Source organism: Platalea leucorodia (genome assembly GCF_965183815.1).
Source record: "Platalea leucorodia genome assembly, chromosome: 6".
In the NCBI taxonomy this organism is placed as follows: domain Eukaryota; kingdom Metazoa; phylum Chordata; class Aves; order Pelecaniformes; family Threskiornithidae; genus Platalea; species Platalea leucorodia.
In genome coordinates, this window is record NC_138828.1 from 70886662 (window position 1) to 70907071 (window position 20410).

Below are 20410 nucleotides of genomic sequence, written 5' to 3' on the forward strand. Positions count from 1 at the left end.
CTTCAAGCTGTGTAAGCCAGTCATCTCTTGTCTTAGTTTTGAAAAGAAACTTGGGTGTGTTCTTTTTTTCTTCATAAGAAATTTTACTTTGGTATGAAAAGATGCCTGCTGTTTGTATTTGCAAAGGTTAACATATCTTCTTAAAAATGACCTGTCATCTACCAAACATTATAGATGCTTGTTATTAGGCGAGAATCCTGTCACATTGTGTCCTCTATAGTTAGCTGCACTTGGGGTGCTGAGATGGAGACCTTTCCTTCTGGCTGCTCTTCTTGCTTTTTATTGAAACCTATTTTAAATCTTGGATAAGTTAACATTATTAACCTTTTGTCTTCCAAAGGTTCAAAAGAACCGCTATGTTTTATAGCTTTAGAAAAAATGCTGTAATGCTTTATCATTTAACAGTATTTGAAAGTCTCATTTAATATGGCATATCTTTATGTAGAAAACTTAATATAAAGACTACAGCTACTTCCATAAATACAAATCAAAGAGAACTTGTCATGCTAAATACATTCTTTCCTATTATTTCCTGTGTTAGAACAAACTATTGGCATCATCAACCTGATTTTATTGTGTGAAGTACCCTTATTCTAAGAAGCTCATCACAGATTTTGTGTCTTCGTATGTCAGTCTTTGCGAGGAAAGGGAGTTCCACATAGGCTTTCTACAAATAAGTGGAGGCCTGTAAGAGAGGTATGCATTAAACTAGGCAAACCTCACTTCACAGGCAAGATGCCTTTCTGTTTTTAACCAGAGACCTAGGAATTGCTCACCTTTCATTTCCCATATCAGACATACATTTTCATGTCTTGTATCTGTAGGAATTTGTCTTTTGGTTTAGAAGGAGCTCAGATCATAGATTTCGTATTTAGAAAGTTATATTTTTCTTTAATAATTGACAAGCATATTTGCTGATAATTCTATTTTTTTTAGAGAAGGAAGTGTTACAATGTTTTGTGTAAATTATAAGTGTTTTTAAGCTATCAATTTTTTTTTTTTTTTTGCTTTCTGAAGCCAGTAATTTCCTGTTGTAGCTAGAAATGTTAAGTATAGTTTTTTAAGGAGTAAAGTGCAGCACCAGCTATTATTATTCTGCCTTAGCAAGTCTTCTAATACAACGTTTGATTTGTTACTATGTCCTCATAGGGAAGCATCAGCAGTAGAGTGTACATGACAGTGAGAAAGTAAACACATGCTTGCAATCAAATTAATGTATTTCATCTGTCTTCAACTAATAACAATCTGTCATGCTATCTATCTGAGAAGGGGCATAAACAGTTTATTTTGTGTTTGGAATAACTTCCTGGAGGTAGTTAATGTGACATGTAGTTTGTCTGACATGAGTATAACCAGATCAACCCTCTAGATGTTTTCTTGATAACCTAAAAAATCACTGAGAAAATCTGTACTGGAACTATATTTATATTTCGTTTTGAGCTTCCTTAAATCAGAGTAGTGGCATAGTTTTCAGGACTTCTATGAAAGAGTTTTCTTTTCTTGGCAGTTATACAATTTTAGTGTGAGAAAAAGATTGAAAGTATTAATAAAAATTTAACTACAAAAAGCTGCAGTTTGCACTCCAGCATTTAGGTTTGAATATTTGAGAAGTATATGCTGTAGTAATTTAAAAGTACCTAATCAAAACTGATTTTTAAAAATTTGGGTAATACACAAAGTCTGATAGTACTGCAGACTTGGTACCATTTGTTGACAAATTAATTTAGTATTATTTCTGCATAATTCTGGTTATGTTATTATACCAGATAATAATAATTATTATTAATATCATCAGATATTTGTTATATCAGATGAATTTTTATTTTGCAGAGAAAGAACCTTTGTGTCTAATTAGAAAATGAAAGCGCACTTCCTTGAAGTTCTAAGTAACCCATTCAAATATTCTGTAAAAACTAAGGTGTAATAAGCTCCATCTTTTAGTGGGAAAGCAGTAGGTCGCTGGTAAGCTGAGCAATAAAAAGCTGGGGAGTTTTTTTTTTTTGTTGCTTTTTTTTCTATTTTCTTTGGAGTGATGGCAGAATTAGAATTAAACCTGGGTAATATTGCTCATGGCAGAAGAGGCCTGAGAGGGGTTCCTTGTGGCCAGACCTGTGGGACCTGCCAGGCTATGCTCTGCTGAGGTGCTATGGGGCAGAGGGCTGATAAACTGGGCAGTAAATCCTGTTACCCAGAATGCTGCTCCCAGTATTCATCACAATTTCAGTTTTATTCTTTAGAATAGTGGATATTTGGGCACATCTTAGAGAAATCCCATTTTTATTCCCTTTTTCGTGCACTTTTGCTTATGCATGGGAGAGGCAGAACCTTCACACTCTGAAATTAAACTGACTGTGCTTGTTGAGCAGTGTATACTGCATGAAGGTATTACTGTTTAACAGTATTGTCTTCATCACTATGTTAGGTTTTCAGGTGCTCAAGCTAGGTTTGTTCTTAAGAAATCAGTCTGGAATAATACCAAAAAACAGGATGAAAAAGAGATCGTCATATACAGCCCCCTTTTTTATGACCCTGGAGTATTTTCAGAAGAGAAAATATGTACATAATTTTAAGCACATGTAAATCAAATTAATAAATTATTAAAGCATTTTACTTGTCATGTCTGTGTGGGCTAATCGTGATAGCTCATTATTTAAACATTATGTAATTGTATACCTTGTGTGAACAGCTGCAAATACTTTGCAGAAAGATTTATATTTCTTTTTTCACAGCATACTATAAAAGAATATTTTTTTGTGCAGTGCTGTAGATTAATATAGATATTTACTTATAACTTTAAAATGATTCTTGATTATCTTAAAATATGAAATAGTTATAATATGCATAACTACAAAACTAGGTATTTGTAGAGTAATTTATGTGTTAATACCAATTTTAATAGCAAATACTGTAATTATCCATAAAAGTTTAGCTTAAACAGGAGAACTGCCCCTTTGTAACAGATTCCCTTGCAGTTATTACAATTGCAAGCTTTGAAAGTGAAAGACGGTCAGATTTGGGTGGAGAGGTGTCCCTTTACTGAAATTCTCTGAACTGCCTCTTTCATGTTTCTCTTCATACCTATGGTTTGGAAAATGGTTAGGTTAGTTATCACTGGTATAAGCATCTAAAATGACTGTATAGTGCCTTATAGTTTACAAGTGTAATCTCACGATCCAGGAGGAATGCCAATGAACTATTAAACGTTCAGACTTGCTTAACATGCATTATGCATGCCACTCAGCTGTTTATGCCGTTCTGAACAAGTACTGTCACTATTTTTTCAGCTGCCTGGAAGTACCTGTACAAGTTATATATTTGTGTTTCTTCCAGAATTACCTGAAAGGAAGATTCATGCAAAATGGATGTTTCCCGACTTTAAAAAACTGTAGGTTTACATGGAGTTTTTCTCCAGTGATGTTATGAAAGAAGAGACTGGCAGCCTTGTGGGAAACGGAGATAAATAGCATGAGTAGCAGTCTTTACATTCTGCATAAATGATGTTCTGTTGTCTTTATAGAGTATATGCAGTTATTGGCTTGAGTGACAATATTTAAATAAAAATACACTATTATTACCTTTTTGGCATTTTGAAAGATTATAAAACCAGAACATTCATCATTCTTCTAACTGATGATACTATTTTAAAATACTTACTGGCTTCATGTTTGTACCAGTTGTATTACTCTAGTAAATTGTTACACACATTTTTATGTAACGAAGACGATACAGTTGTGGGATTTGATATCTCACTTTATTCCTTGAAGCAAACTCTGGCGAGCTGATTATATTTGTTCTAGTTCATTTCAGTCAAGCAGGTGAACTAAAGTAGTATTTAAGCTGCTTGACTATTGGTTTTCCACATAGGTATGGTGTAATGGAATGGAAATGCTTGTTTGTCCCTGCACAGTGGTGCTACGTGGCTTGTTGTGAGCCTTTTTTTATCTTAAAGGAATGATACATATATCTAAATAGTGTCAGAGAGACAAACATGGCATTAATTCATTTACCATTAGTGGTTTCATTAGTGGTTACCATTAGTCTCAAGTAAGAAATAGAATTATTCAAGCAAGACTGAATTGCGATTGAATGCCTGTGTGTGGGAAGATTGTAAAGCTCCCAATTGTTCTTTATCTAGCACTTCCTAGTGTTTTTCTATTCCCTTGCTACTACCCAATAAACCGAAATTTCAGTGACTGACTTAATTTCTCAAGTAAAGTTATATAGAGATTTGACTTTGAATAAGTATTTATACTGGTGTTTGCTCAGAATTTTTCTATTGTTTTATATCTAGCCTTGCAGAAAGTCATTTAAAGTACAATTTCCTTTTCCATTTTGAGTTAGCACTATCAGCTTTTCACTGCAAATAAGAGATGTATAGCAGCAATGCAAAGGATAGTGAAAATGTTGTTTGTATAAATCACCTGAAGATGTGATCTAATCAAATCTCTCTGATTCTAACTTAAGATGACTATTTTGTCACTGTCTTCTTTGAAATGTCACTTGCTCTCCACAGAGGTGACTGTGATGGTGTTTACATTTTTTTCCTTACATAGATTCTGCAGTTTTCTTCTTACCTGTTTTTTTTCTTCTCACATCTTCAGGAATGCCTTAGAGGGAGTATCTTTGGGATTTCTGTGGGAGTTTCATACTTGTCTCCTAGATTCTGTTTTCTTTTTCACCTCACTAGATCTCTGTTTAGTCTCACCTACAAATCAAAATTGAACTCTCCAGAGTTCATGAGAAACAAGTCTTTTAGCAAGCCTTACCTGCTTTTGCTACAGCAGACACCAATCTATGCTAGTTTCATCTACGAGGTGAGATTTTTCTCTTGGATATGTCTGGCTTGGTGGAAGTCACATCTGAATTCCTGAAGTTCCTAGTGTATTTTTGTTGTGCCAGTATCTTTATGGGATACATGTACATACAACCGCATATAGATCTGTTAGTTATGGAGCAGCAATTTATCTTGCTAGCTTTAATCGAAATGACTCTTCACACGAGACAAGCTTAAAGGTGAATGGTTTGATTCCAGAGAAACAAAAGGCTGAGCTCTTGACTAGTTAGTTAGAAACAGAGTTGCAGAAGAGGACAACTAAGACAACGGAGATAATTTTTGGAGAATATCTGGCAACTGTGGAGTCTTTTTGAGCAAATGGCAGCAGCCCATACTGTGGATGCTTTCTTCTTAGAAAGGGACTTCAAAATGACTTTGGGGGCTGTTGAGCCCCTTTTTCTGTCCTCATCAGGCCAATCAGGGAAACTGATACTGTCACCTGTCTCTTTCTCTCTCTCTCCCCCATTGCTCATGATGTCCCTCTGCTTCTCCTGATTTCAGTTTTCATGTGGTTTGTTTAAGTATTCCATTTAATGCAAATATACTAAGTGGTTCCTGTATAGTCAAGGCATTAGCAATGTTCTTGTACTCCTTTGACATTTTAACTATTGCTTTTCTAACTTCTACTTTAACTGCCATTCCTGTTGGTCCCATTTTTAAGACCTTTAGAATTTTAGAAATGATAGATCAAAGAAATGCTCTCACTGCATTCTATAAAATTTACACATCTTGGGGTTGCTTTAGCTTTTCATGATCAGAAAACATAATTTATTAATGTAGATAGCAGAGTTAATCCAAAGTAAGCAAGCACTTAATCCAAAGCACTGGTTTGTAACATTTGTGTGCTCCAGAGGTTCACTGTTTGCAAATAGTTAAATCTCTTTTCACTTTTCAAACTAAAATCCTTGTGTCTCCTTTAGACATCCCATTGTGAGTTTCTAGCCATCAATTTAAATTCTACTTGGTAAAATGGACCTATTAATTTTCCCCCGCTGTTGTCTTTGTCATTCACTTCAGATGAGGAGGATGACTGTACCATCTGGCACGTAGACTTCACTTTGGGCCTTTCTCTAAATGTTTGTGTTTGATGTGTGTCCAAATCTTGCAGATTCTTTCTTTGAGACCTTTGTTAGATATGGCCTATTATAACCATTACCACAGTTAAAATGTTCTTATTTTGCATCTTAATTTCAGTAAATCCTTTTTCTTGGCCAATGCAATGTTATCTAGTAATTTAGAATATTCTGCAAGATCATGTTCCTGCTTTGTAAAATCAAACTGTATTTATGTATCTGATTCTCTTTCTTTCTATCCAGAACTTATTTGTCTTTGCCTTTAAACTTTTTGTGGCTTAAGTGCATTCTAGTATCATCCTTCATCCCAAGATATCTATTCCTGCTGTTAATTGGCTCATCAAACCAGCCCACATTGGCCAGCTGTTAGTTTTCTTTCTATAAAGTCCCTGCATTCCTTATAAACATCTTTTTAGAAAATCATTTTTCTCCTCCAAATCCCTCCTTAAAGTCTTTTGCTGTGATGTCTAAATAAAATCTGGACAAGACTTATGTCCTGGTGTGCTAAGAATTCTGCCTGTCGAGCTGACCAACATCAGATGTTCAAAAAAAAAGGACTGGAGGGTAACTATTCACTGTATTTTAGCTGATCTTCAGTAACTGTCCGTGATTGTGCCCTTAGCCTATGGCAATGCAAAGTAATTTGAGTTAGCATAGTCGTCTTTCATTGACTGCAAACTGCAACTTTTTATAGTTAAACATTTATTAACGCTTGAAACCCTTTTCTTGTACTAAAACTGTGCCCTCTTTCATTGAGAGCTAATGTAACATGAATTGCCTTGCATTTACTGTGGGCTGAGAGTGTGCACATGGATAGTTACCTGGCAGTTATCTAGCATAACAGTAACCATACAGTTCACAGCAGACTGCCCATAATTCAGAAGGCACAAGGTGAAATACTTGTAAGTGGGGAGAGGGACTGAGAATTACACAAAATTCAGAAACATAATTTCGCCTTGATTTTCACTTCCATTCTGTTAGATTCTAGGATCTTGTGTGCTTTTAATTTCTCTACTGTAGTGAAGTATATGCTCCACTGACCATATGTTATTCTTAATGTTTCTTCAGATGGAAAATAGGAGGCATTTGAGGATAAGATTTCCAATATGGCAGTAGCATTTTCTTCCTGAAAATTCATGAACCTTTTAGCCTGCTGTTGTCTTCTTCCACTCCCTATTCTTTCTTTCCTGGGAAAGTGAGTTTGACAGAGATTGTAACTTGTGACCTTATCTTTGTGAACTTTCATAAGCATGTCACGGTATTTTAGAGGGATACAGTGTAAATGCTATCTATCTATCTATCTATGTATGTATCTATCTATCTATCTATTTATTTTTATTGTAGTTGTGTGTAGGTTTTTGGAGTTTGAGTACAGATGAAGAAATACAGTGATTGAAATTTGGAGGTGGGGTTAAGGTTCCTTTAAGAGCTCATCAAATAAAAATAAAGAAAAAATATATGTATTTTTCCCAAAAGAGTAATCTCACTGTTGTGTTTTCCAAGCTGCACTTAAAGCTAGTATGTGAAGAGTAAAAATAATAACTAATAACGGTATGGTTTAGGCAATATGCTGTATTTTATTCTTAAAAGCATTTCAACAGAGGCTCTCTTCTGGTAGTTATTTTTCAGAGAAAAAAAAGTTAAATAGCCGTTACATAGACTGCATGAGTTTTTAATAAAAGTTGTTATCGACTTTGGGTTTTATCTTAGTAAATGTATTTGTTCTTCCTGTTTTTTATGAAACTATATATTCTACATTTAGTATTATGAAAATCTGTACTACAAACACCAGTGTTAATAGCGTAGTATTTTAGTCCTTCACAAATTAATGCCTGTGGTAACTGGATGATTTTAGGCCTGTTCTTATAAACAAGGCCTTACTGATGTGCAAGGAACAGGAATATGTGGCAAAAACTCCGCACTAACCAATGTAAGCAGTATAAATGGGGTGTAGGAATCCCCTGTTAGACTAAAAATCTCCAAGAGAAAATCTCCAGAGCCTACAAATTAAAGACCTCCAATATCATTTTAAAATAAAGCCTTTTATGTAGTAGGAGAGCATTTTTTTCAGCTGATAATCAAATGACACTATTATGCAGGCTTACTAGATTTGCAAATTTACAAGTTTTTACAAGTCAGTTGGGTCCCTTCCTCAGGAAATCAGTTTAAGTTTTTTTTTCCTGTATTGACTCAAAGAGCCTGGTTGTCCTTAAATCCTTCTGAATATACTTGCCTTATAATTTGACGGCATTGAGTCAACACCCTTATAGGAACAGTAATGCAATAAAAAGAGAAACTGTTCAATATAGTTTCCAGTTACCTTAGGATCAGATTTGGAGAAACTGGAATGTACACAATAAAACCTGTGCAAGACTTGAGTTCCGTGGTGTTTTGGAAGCAACCAGTGCTTTTCAACATAAAATACCATTTGAAAGCTTTGCTCTGCTTCCAGTGGTTATAAAATGATAAAAATGAAAATGCGTGTGACTCGAAATATGCATTTTACTGTTTTTAATTTTCTGAGCCATATCTTTGTGGGATTGAAAACTTCATATACAAGTAACTAAGCATCAATGTTTTTACTCAGTTCATTTTTTTTATTATAGTGAATGTTTTTGCTCTACCATGTTCTGCAATAAAATTCTGTATAACTCATTTACATTTTTTACTTAGAAAAAATATGTAGATTCAGATATGCTTGGTGAACTCTATTTTGTAAAAGTCTTTAGGTTACACTGGAATCTCCCATATGCATCAGGCTTGCAAACAAAATGCTCAAAATGTTCTGTCTCAGGTTTTTTTATGTAGTTAGCAGTAAAGTTGTTACAAATTTCGTGTGTGTATCCAGAAATAAATATCCTTTATTTCTGATATGAATTTGTTGCATTTGACCAGATAATTTTAATTGTGTTTCATTTTAGTTTTGTGAATAAAATTAATCTGAGGTAATTAGTTATTTTTATATTGGCAAATGATTATAAAAAGAAAGAAACTTGTATTTGCATGAATCTGTAAAGGAAAAGATTACATCTGATATGTTTCCAAGGCATAATTTCTAAGGCAGGTAACTAAATGGGCTCCATTGTAGTAATTTTTCCTTTTTTCAACTTACTTTTAGTTGACTTGGAGCATATGCGCACAGTGAAAGTTGACAAGCACCAACGATTTTGTCAGGAAAACAATTTCAGTAGCCATTTCGTGTCGGCCAAGACAGGAGATTCTGTAAGTATGAAAAATAAAATCCTTGTAGATGATTTTTTTTTTTTTTTAGGAAAGTCATTATTCTGGGATATGATGTAGCAGTTTTATTATACTTCACATATCAAACCATTGAGAACTTCAGCTGCTGCAGGTCTTTTTGCCTACCTACTTGTGTGAAAAATAGATCTTTATATAAGTGTATATGTTCTTTATTAATTACAGTGGCTTCTCATCTGATTTGCAGTTTGAGGTATAGATTTTAATATGGAAATGGTCTAGCTTATACATCAGCATGAGAACTGAGACCAGCTGGATCTCTGTTTGCTGTCAGCCTATAGTTAAATGTATTCCTTCAGTCCAGATGGAGTCCCATCTACAGACCATCAATACAGAAACTTTCAACAGTTGATAATGTCACGAGACCCTGTTGTAATCAAAGTTTTTAATATGGCTCCTGAGCCATGAGAGACACTTTCTCTGCAGGTCCATTGAAATTTGAACATTCTGGTATTTGTAATGCTTTGCAGAGCATGTTTTTGAACAATCTTTTGACTCTGGGCTAACTGGGTTATTTGTTTTAGTTGGAAGCCTATGGAAGAAAAGGTTCTTTTTCAGTTGACAATATCAGTCAAATTAAATCACACTGTATTGTTTTGCTTGATTTGTGTCACATGCCTAATGACTTTGTCATTCCCATAAAACAGTCCTGTATCTGTCTCCTATTTATGACAACATAATTTACTTTATGTTATTGAATGGTAAGACCACATTCAATGATATGGAAGTATAATTCTGTAACACAAATGGAATCACTTTTTTCAACATCTTTGATGAAACTTCTACATTGCACTGCCTAATTTTATAAGAAAATAGGTATCCTGTAAAGTCTAACAATACTGCTGTTACAAGTGCAGCGAATCCTGATTCTCCATATAGTTTGTGTTAAATCTTTGGCAGAAATTTTTGTTTAAAGTGGGAAAATTCAAGCTTTTTATTCTAGAAACAAAAAAAATTTATAATACTTCAGTCAATGAAGTGTGCATCTGATAAAATGTATTCCTTTCTCAAGGAGACAACCTTTTTGTGGGATTTGGTAACAGGAAAAAAAAGCAGTACTTTTTATAAGGTTGCTATATTTAACATTACAAATCATGAAGGAATCTTTATTACATCTTTTTAATTGATTAATGAATTACAGGAGCATCCCACTATATATACCGATTGTCCTTTTTTTTAACTCACTGTTTAAAAACTAAAGTAAATCTGAACGTACCTAGAAAGAATTAACCAGAAATCTCTGTTTAAATATCTACTAACAAAAGAAGGTATGAGGTATAGTTTACAGTAGTTTGTTTTTAGTTTCAGTGTAGATTTGAATTAACTCTTTCACTGTCACTGCACACTGGCCTTTCAAAATCTTCACGTATTTGGGTAGTTGTGCAGGAAAGACAGGGTGTTTACCCTAGACAGTGATTTAAGAAGAGGCCATCCATTGCTACTGTGGATATAGACTAGAGGAGTCTTAAATACTCTGTTAAGATAAATGATTTGTTTTGTTTACCTCAGATCTTTCCAAGAGACTCGTTTGCAAAAGATAATTTTATGTACATAGAAAAGCCCAAAAGTCTCCTCAGGGGAGAAGAACTTTTATGAAGGATTTAGTATAGTTAACTGTCTTACTGTCCATCAAATTGTATAACTAAAGCACTGAATTCACACCTGATGTTTTGTGCACAAAGCATCCTCGTGGCAGGTGATCTAGCTCAGTACACCTGGGAGCCTGGTGTGGGTTAAAGTAGGTCTCTGGAAAAGGTTAGCCTGTTCAGGATTTCCTTTCTTGCTGTGTGGATGCTGGTAGAATAGACCAGTACTAGACCAAGTAGTTCAGAGAAAGAGAAATTATTTTGGAAGGTACCATGGCTTGTTGGTTGTGCCACTAATTCGTTACTAGTTTCCATGGCAGGTGTAAGAAGAGATTGCGTAAATGTTTTTTTTTTTGAATTTTCATTGAAAATGACTAAAAGCACTTACACAGGCCTTACCTTTTGGGGGTGGCAGCTGCATGTTGAAAAACAGTGCTTGTTAGTAGTTTAGATTGTGAGCTCAGTCGAATAACAATGTAGATAAAATATAATCCGTACAATACAGTATTCAGCAGCAGTCCAAGCTTAAGCTGCTCCTCTTTAACATCTGTTGTGTTCTTTAATCTCATTTAAAATGCAGCTGCCTAAACAGTAAGATTGGTGGACTGGATTGAGATGAAGTAAAGGAGTTATTTAAGATTGCATTGCCACCCCATGCTATCTGTCAAACCAGGTCCAAAGTCTCACTCTGCTAGGCTGGTGCACGCTGTACGCCACCTTGCTTGTTTCCTGGAGAACTTCTGTTCAGTGTAACTCATAATGTTTTGCAAGACTCTTCCGAACAAATGTATCATTGCTTGGCTTTTGTATTGCTAACGTTTTTTAAACGTGTGCAGTAGAGATTTTGGTAACGTTGATGCACAGTTCTGTTCTCAATTTCAGAAACCTACATCTCTATTGCACAATACGCTGGTAATATATTTTTGTGCTAAACATTAGTGAATACCCTTATTCATATTTTATAGCACTGAGAGTAGTATTTGAGAGGTGAGTTGTGTAAAAGCTTGTTTAAACTTAGGTCTCTGGAGGCAGAGTAGAAGGGTTACTTAACAATCCAGCATACTGTTCATTCCTTGTACCATTGTTGAGTTATTTTCTCCAATTTTTAAACAAAATTGAATGTACCAGATGAGGTTATTTTCAGATCTGTTTTGCAAAGGTCATAATTTTGTATATCTCATTGTTTACAGTTCAAGAATGGTTTGATATATTTGAAAGAACCTCAAGGATGTCTGTTTTTAATCATTTAAATGTAATTTAATTTTTTTCCATAGGTCTTCCTGTGTTTTCAGAGAATTGCTGCTGACATACTTGGCATCAAATTAAACAAAGCAGAATTGGAACAATCACAGGTGATTTTCCACAAATACATGTTTTTTCTTAGTATTTTAGTTATTATTAAAAAAATAATCTCATTGCAAATTAGTAACCGTCCTTGAAAACAAGCTGCATCTGTTGTTCTGAAGACAATTATTTACTTTCACAACAGCTTTTTTTGAATATAATAATTCTTTATTTATCCATCATGATAAACTTCCTGAAACAAGAAAATATATGTTCAAAAAGTTAGGACAAAACTTTAGTTTGAGAGCTGTTTATTTAAAAATAGTACTTAAAATTGGTTTAGAAATTAAAACCTCTCTATATGTATGCATATACAGGTATAATGGAGGACACTTATATATACACTAATTACTGTACATTGATGTCAGATACAGTTTTTATTTATAATTGTTCTTTTTTAATTCTTTAAATATTTAAAAACAAATTTCATTTTAGAACACTACAAATTTAAGTGATAGAGGGCATAAGCTTCTGTGAGTGGAAATGTTGTAAATCAGTCGTCTTCATTGTAGTCATACAGGAAAAAATATTTGTCAGTCACAGAGCCAGGAATTAACTATGTCAAATCCTGTGTTTGGTTAATCTCAGATTTTAGTTTTCATTGTGTGCCTGTATAATACAGGACACGAATACTTTCCTCAGTAATGACTGTCTGCCTTGGGGAAGGAATATTGACTTTGTAGTCACTATTTCCCATTTTATTCTGACGTGCAGATGAGAAATGAATCCTATTCTGGTTCAGCATACCCATTCTCAACAGCAGGCAGACCTGTGGAATCATGTGTTTGGGTAGCTATTACAGCTCCCTGACATCTGCAATTATTTGTCTCACTGTACCAGTCCCAAATAATCTCCCCCTAAAGGAACTGCATAGTTTCTGCTCTTGCATTTTGTGTTTTGTTCCTTGCGTTATGAGTGTTATCTTGGGGGTTTTCTGCCATTTCCTCAGCAGTAAGAAAGGACTGAGAGAGAGAGGAGAATGTTTCCCAGGAATAGGTGGGAAGGTCACCAAGAAGGTTGTCCCCCGATCTCTTACATTGGTTAGCAGTGAGTTAGGGATGTGAATATAGGGATTTCACTGTGAACGCATGGCAAAACCCTGCTGCATGTCCTGCTCTGAACTGTAGCAGAGCTCTGTTGCAGTTCATGCTCTTCAGTAATTGATGTATGCAAAATAGCTCTAATGAGAACATTGTTTTATGACCTTAGGAATTAGTGGGGAAAAGATGTTTTCACTGCTTTTAAAAATTTGAGCTGTAACTATATTAATTAAAATGTGAGTACTTCCTTAATTGTATCTACCAGAGTTGGAAGTCACTTAGTTTTTTTCAGTGAAAGCTGGGAGATCAAAAATGTGTTAATTGTTCAAACAAGCAATCAAGCAAGAGGTTTTCTAATATAATCCCTTTTCCCTTACCACCTCCTTCTTCTTAGTTCCTGCTTCTGAAAATAATTTCCTTGCCAGGAAGACTGTGTGCGTAGGTTTAAACCAAAAAGATTTTATACAAACCCAGTTTCAGAAACCTCAAAAACAAAGATTATACTACTGAGGCAACCCTTACTATATAATAACATTTGAGATTACAATACGCTTATTTTAAATTTACTTATTGAATGAAAAGGTAGCTGTTCTAGCGGTGTAATATCCTGGAACTGCTAGTTACTACCAACATTAAACAAGTACCACAAAATAAGTCAAGTTTATTTAAAAGAAAGGCAAAACATTTCTTATGTACAGCTTGGTCTCCTGCTTTTTGAAATATACAATAAATATGTAATTTCTGGAAGTGTTTTGCCGCAGCAGTGTTTACAATCTGTATTGAAGTGGTTAACTAGAAAACTGTATTGCAAACAGTAAAATGGTAAAATATACTTGTAGTGCATACCTAACAAGCAAAGCTAAGGAGCTTCAAAAAGCTGTAATTTATAGGTAGAGAAATAGTGTCTTTTCAATGATCTTTTACTACTAAGGCACCATCCATCTATTGTTCTGAGCTCTATGATTATTTGCATATAAATAATTCAGCACATAAACAGTTCTTTAATTTTTCTGTAGTTGTTTAGCTAGCACTGGAACATCAGTCTTAGACCTCTCTGTGCTGTGTGGTGGTGTGTTCCGGTAACTCAGGTGTAAGCTTGTAGATAGGTATGCAAATACCTTAAATTAAAAAGAGAATACGAGAAATGGGGTTATACAGAAAATTGTAGCTTTCTAAAGAAAGTGTCTATTTTTAGGTTGTTTTTAAATTAAGAACCTCTATATAGCCCTGACTCAAGAGTACATAATTTTCTATGTCAAATTGGTATCAGCTTTAAGTAGGCTTCTTCCTACCTCAGTTTTGTAATTACAATTTTTAATTTTGTTGAGCAGATCAATGGAATATGCAATATGTGGATCAGACAAAGTTGATATTATGCAATTTGCAGTAGCAATGGGCTATAAATAGTTAATATGCATAAATTAAATACTCACTGTGGCAAACATTACTGTTAATGTGAATCCAAGATATGGCGATTAAAAAAAGGTAAAACACCCCCCTGAAAAACCAAGAACAACAACAGAAAAACAACAAAAGTAGAAACAAGCCAATGGAGTTGGACGGAAAAGAAACTTCATTGTCGCCATTAGGTTCAGCAGAAGTCATGATGTGGTGCTACACTGTGGGTGTAGCTAAAGAGTGAGAGCTGGAAAGCAGCTGCCTAACTTTGCAAGGTTCTGCTAATCAAGCGTAGTTTCAATCTATTCCAAACAAGCAGTAGTTCTTTGTTACCAGTAAAACATTTGCTTCCTTTCGGAGTGCTCTTTTGAGTGGGCCATAGGAATTGCCCAAATTTAAGTCAGTGAGAAACCAATGGGAATGGTATTGGAGTGTCTGTCTGTTAGCTGTATCTTAAGGTTCATTGTTCCATGCAACCAAATACCTTGGTCACTTCTTAAGATAGGAAAGGAAAAGTCTCTACATAAAATTGGAGAAGGAAAACTTTAACCTTTGTATCCTCAGGGAGATGAATAGAAGGACATTTCCTGAGAGAAATTTATTAGTCTGCAGTGGAAAAGACCAATTGAAGCAATGTGTTGATGCTGTTTCCCAAAAGCATGGAGCTGGTCTCTTGGCTGGAAGGAGGTGGTGTTAGATGATACTGCCGTTACTAGGGTTCTGTTTTACCACAGACTTCTTTTATGACAGGTACAGGTTCCTTAGTGTGGTGGTGTTTTGTTTTGTGGTTTTTTTTTTCCATTTGTAAAATGGGCACAGGTCTTCCTTAAATTGTGGAACAGTTATGTGAATGTGTTCCTTAAAATTTTTAGGCATTTAATACTCTAGCTATTGGACTATAAAAGTAGATAGATAGATAGATAGATAGATGGATGGATGCTAGATAAATGCTCTAAAGAAACAAATAAAAAAATTACAATAGTGAGTGTGATTCATCCTTAAATCAGTAAGTATGCAAGTGTTAGGTTTAATTTTTAAACAAAGAGTAAAATACATTTTCGTTTTTACAAATGTGCACTATTTACACACTGGATTATATCTTTGAATTTTCCATATTTTGTGTACTGTGAAGTTTCCTCATTTTGAAAAATGAGAAGGTTGTTGCTTGACTATGTTCATCAGAGGACATCAGATCAGTCTAGGTGGTAACAAAATATAAGGTGAAATACTGAGTTTGTGTAGAATGCCATCAGTGAAATGCTATATGTGAATTAAGTTTTATTATGCATTTCTTCATTATTACTGATTGTCTGAGAATAGTCTTTAAAAATAATTTCTTGCATTTTTGATTTTGTGCCTGAAGATCGTATTTTGTGTGTTTAAAATCAATTATAATTGTCACAGTCACTAGGAGAATCTTAGAAGTGACTCACAGGTGGTTAGAAATAAGTAATAGGAATCCCAAACACATTATTTTAACTTGTATGAATTTGTGGGGCTTGACTCGGCTTTTGAGCTTTGATGACTGGCAGAACTGCAGAAGCTCTTGTGAAAAGTGGATGGGGGTTCTTGGCCCCCTTCAAATTAATAGCAAAACTTCTGTTAATTACCTGCAAGAACAAGCCTTAGAAATGGAATTATTTACCATGCATTGTTTTAGAAAACAGCTGCAGCAGTTTAAGGTATCAATGCAACCCAAGCTATTTGTTACTGCCCTTTTGCTGGCATTTATCACTCCCACAGCAGAAACAGAAAATGGAAGGTGATCGTGTGCCTTGGCCACATCAGGGTGAAGTTGAGCAGCTTAGCTTAAATTGCTGCTGAAAGTTGTTTTTAAGTGAAGCTGCCAGACTTTGTGCTGAAGCGGATGAGGTGCAAGTACACGTTACATTCCACCAGCTCCTTTGGCAGCAGTGATCTCCAGCAGAGGAATAGGACAGACATTTGGGGGTGGTAAGTTTTTAAACTATCTCAGCTAGAGCTACTAAACCTTGTCTGTTAACATGCTGAGATGACTGTTAATCAAACCTTTATTTGATCAAAACTGTGGTGAAACAAAGAACTAGATTACTCTCTATGCGTGACTGGAACGTAGAGCATGTTTTTGAAGTGGAACAGCTCCAAAGTAAGAATATTGCAGATTCTGACTTATTTTCAGTCTTCAAAATACTCTCCCTTTTAAATCGCAAGGATCTGATGAAATTTGAGGAAATAGCTCCTTTACTAATCAAATGTTTTTCTTTCTATATTTTTTACTTTCAACTGTAGTGTAAAAACTGCATGGGGTACAGCTTTGTTCCTTGGCATTGGCAAGAGCTAGCATTTTTGTAAGTGTTGTGTAGTTTTCTCTTTAACTAAATGCCAGTTCAGCAAACTAGGATGTGCGTGCCAGCTTTGTACAATAAAATGTTTGGCAGATAAGTCAGATCTGGAATTTGGAGCACCTGCACCAAGAAAGGTTATTTCACATTGGCAGTGGTTTGAACCATGGCAATGATATGCCTGACATAGAAACTGATACAAAGAAGCCCACGTTTTTAATTACTATGAAGTTAATATAAGAAATGTTGCAGTAGTATTTTTTTACTTTTTTCTTTTTTTTTAATTTAGATGAAATTCCTTTAGAAAATCCAAGTAATTTGTGATAGTCAGTTTCTTGCTACGGTGTGCCTAAGCATGGGTCACTAACCTGCCTATGTTTACAGGACGGGATTTAGACCAATGTTTTGAGGAACAATTAATTACCTACTGATTGCAAGACTTTCCCCCCCCCCCCCCCCCAGCTCTAATCAAAAGATTTAGTATGAAGAAACTAGGTCCTGTGAGGTCAGATAACACTGTTTAATGCTAAAACTCCTACTGCTGCCTTACGTGGGATTTGGCAACCTTTCTCTTGATAACAGCAGGCCAGGAGTCCAGTAAATCATGAGTGTTGTCCACTAGATAAGATAATATGAATGTGATCAATTAAACTCAAGAAGAGTACATCAGCAGCTAATAAATCCAGATCCCTTACCAGCCAATTCAATTATTGTTGCTTGTTTGACATATGGGTTTTATTTACAGAGGTACTTTTTAACATATACTGTTTATATATTCATATAATCCAGTTTATATATTGTTTCCTTTAAAATAATAGTATTTATTTATTTATCCATTCATTTTAACCTTGAAAATATGTTGTGCAAAAGTTGAAGTATTTAAGAAAAAATTATTAAACTGGTTTGGGATGTCTTTCATAGCAGACCTACCTCCTCTGTTACTTCTTTGCTGAAACTGTTCTATGAATTTTTCTCCCCTTTGCATGAACACTGTATTAATAGTGAGAAAACTTTCAACAGTTTTGTTTGTCTTTAATGGGAAAAATAAGAGCCTTTTATTTTTGTATGAAATAAAGGAATTCAAAGCTTTGCAGCACTGAGATGTGAGATTGTTAAATTTATGTCACTGTTTTTGATTATATATTTAGTTATAATGCGATAGTTATGTAATGAAAAAGATGCATGTGTACATCTAATGCACTTGTTACAATTTTTGATAGGAAGCTGACTAATGTAATATTTAAGTACCCTAGACTTAAAGCAATAGGCCATTGTCATCTTTTCTTCCACTGAATTGCCTTCCTTTTTATTCTGTCCCTTCTCTTGCTTTAATACACTTCCACTGATTGCACGTATGAATATTTCACTTTGGTGCTTTGAAAGGGCATTTCCTTGAAGAAGCTTGAGAAGCAGCCCTGATGCTGATAGTGATGCTTCAGCTAGACACATTGCTCTTGTTTCAGCATAAGGCCTGAAAAGAAGTGCACTTTCGTTTTGCTTCTGCATAGTCTTTTTATGTCATTCATTCATTCTTTTCAACTACTGATCAATCTCTCCATTTTTTTTTCCTTCTCTTTTCTTTTTACATTCTTCTCCTTGCCCTCTATCCATTATGTTGATACATGATTAACAGCATGTTGTCAGGGCAGAACTAGTGAAATATCCTGAAGAAGATAACCAACGTCACAACACGTCCAACTGCCAGAGCAAAGTCTGCTCAATGCAGTAGTTCAGGTATTGATGGAAAACTTGGGGTTTTTTTCAAGCTGCATTGCTTTTACATGAAGTAACAACTGTTGCAGTAAGTTCTATTGGAAAAATATGTTTTGTATCTGTAAGCACTTTTAACACTTAACATTAATTTCAAACTCTGTGTAGAATTACATGGTGTTTCTAATAACTAGATAGTTCACAGAAACTTTGAAATACTTCATGTTACTGTATTAGGAAGGTCCTTCAGTGCTGTATATTCAAAATGTTACATAGCTGCCTCAGATGGAAATGGACACAAAACTGGAATTTTATTTCCTTCTCTTCATATAGGAGAGACCAACAGTCTTATCAAATGCTTTGTAAATAGAATGGGTAGTATCTGTTGGATCTGTATTATAAAATAAATATTTATGGTATGCAGAGGTTCTTTTTATGTTAATTTAGTCTTTAGTCAGTCTGCCCATCAAAGCTGTTTTGAAATATGGTTGTATTTGAAATTTGCGTTGAATTCTGTCCATATTTTCCTGTGAAGCGCTTGGAGTAAAGATGGAAAGACAAACTTACATACAATTTCCAATTACAATTTAGGCATGCCATAGTCTTTGTAAACAAATATTGTTTTATTATTTCCATACAAATAAATTTTCATGGAAGTAAACCTGTATTCATTGCTTTTGCAAAAAAGTCATGTTCCATTTGTAGTGTTGTGAAAACCTACTAAGGCACTTCCTTCTGCTTAGTATGGATGAACTGGTATTTAGAATGAGAATTAGCACCCAATAAGACTTTCTGAAAGGTAATGAAAAAAATCCTAAACAGTGTCTGTTTTGCCTAATTTTTTTCCCTTCATATTTCATAGTAAAATATCTGTTGAATGCTTTGCCAGCATGAAGATTACATTTTCTGATTGTTACTGTCTTGTCTTTTATGACAGAGGGTGGTGAAGGCAGATATTGTCAACTACAGTCAGGAGCCTGTGACAAGAACCGTTAATCCTCCTAGAAGCTCAATGTGTGCAGTTCAATGACCATGCTATTCTCCTCTGTTTTGATACCTTTGGCGGTCCTCCTACCTTGACACAGGCTCTGGGATTACAAGGAACTTTGTTTTACCAGTGACCATCGCAACAATGCAATTAGAGGTTTCAAAAACACGTTGCACCATTGTATGTTGAGAAGCAGCAGGCAGTTTTTTGATGGGCTGAAGTTCAAACAGGAGACCACACACTCTGAAAAATTAAGATCTATATTATTTTAAATTATATTTAAATAAAGCAGTATAACTGTGTTTATGTGTTTCCTCCTATCTATTTGACTGATTGATACCAGAATAAAAATGGATGAAGAAGTTTTGCATTCAAAATACTTTTAAAGACATCACCATGGAAAGGTATTTTGCCAAAGCATTTTTAAATTTTTTTTTCTCTTTTTTCTCCTGTGATCTGAACTAACACTCAGCAAAATGTAACTTGGGAAAGCTATTGCTGGAATAATTTTAAGCACATTTTATCTAGGGATAATTTTGGAAGTATTCCATTAATATATATATATATATATATATATACACACACACGTAGTGCAAAATGTATAAATCATATCCAGTAAGAAACAGCGCTTGAAATAAAGCTGTAATATAAATATAGTTACTTTTCTGAAGTCTCAAGTTGTCTCCATGGATGCTCTGAAAAATGCTAATGGTTTTGTGTATTTTTATTACCACATCAGCATTACTTCTTGCAGTAGTAGATATGCTCATATGTCTTCATGAATATGGATGAACCTCAGTCAACAGTTTGGGCTGTAAATGTTGAGTGATATATTCAGCATGCATTAGAAACTGTTGA

The 20410-nt window shown here is 34.7% G+C and overlaps 1 protein-coding gene across 2 annotated transcripts in view; it reads left to right on the forward strand.

Annotated features, from left to right (window-relative positions):
- The window catches only part of RAB28 (RAB28, member RAS oncogene family), a 66550-nt gene extending 46474 nt beyond the window's left edge, over nucleotides 1-20076 (forward strand). Inside the window, exons 5-8 of one of the 2 annotated variants that reach the window (XM_082315458.1) lie at nucleotides 9026-9129; nucleotides 12026-12103; nucleotides 18488-18588; nucleotides 19502-19573. In XM_082315458.1, the coding sequence (XP_082171584.1) occupies nucleotides 9026-9129; nucleotides 12026-12103; nucleotides 18488-18583 (278 nt within the window). In that variant the 3' untranslated portion in view covers nucleotides 18584-18588; nucleotides 19502-19573. Of the gene's footprint in view, nucleotides 1-9025; nucleotides 9130-12025; nucleotides 12104-18487; nucleotides 18589-19501 lie in introns of both variants that reach the window. The other variant, XM_082315459.1, reaches the window with a different exon arrangement.
- The last annotated feature ends 334 nt before the right edge of the window (nucleotides 20077-20410 follow it).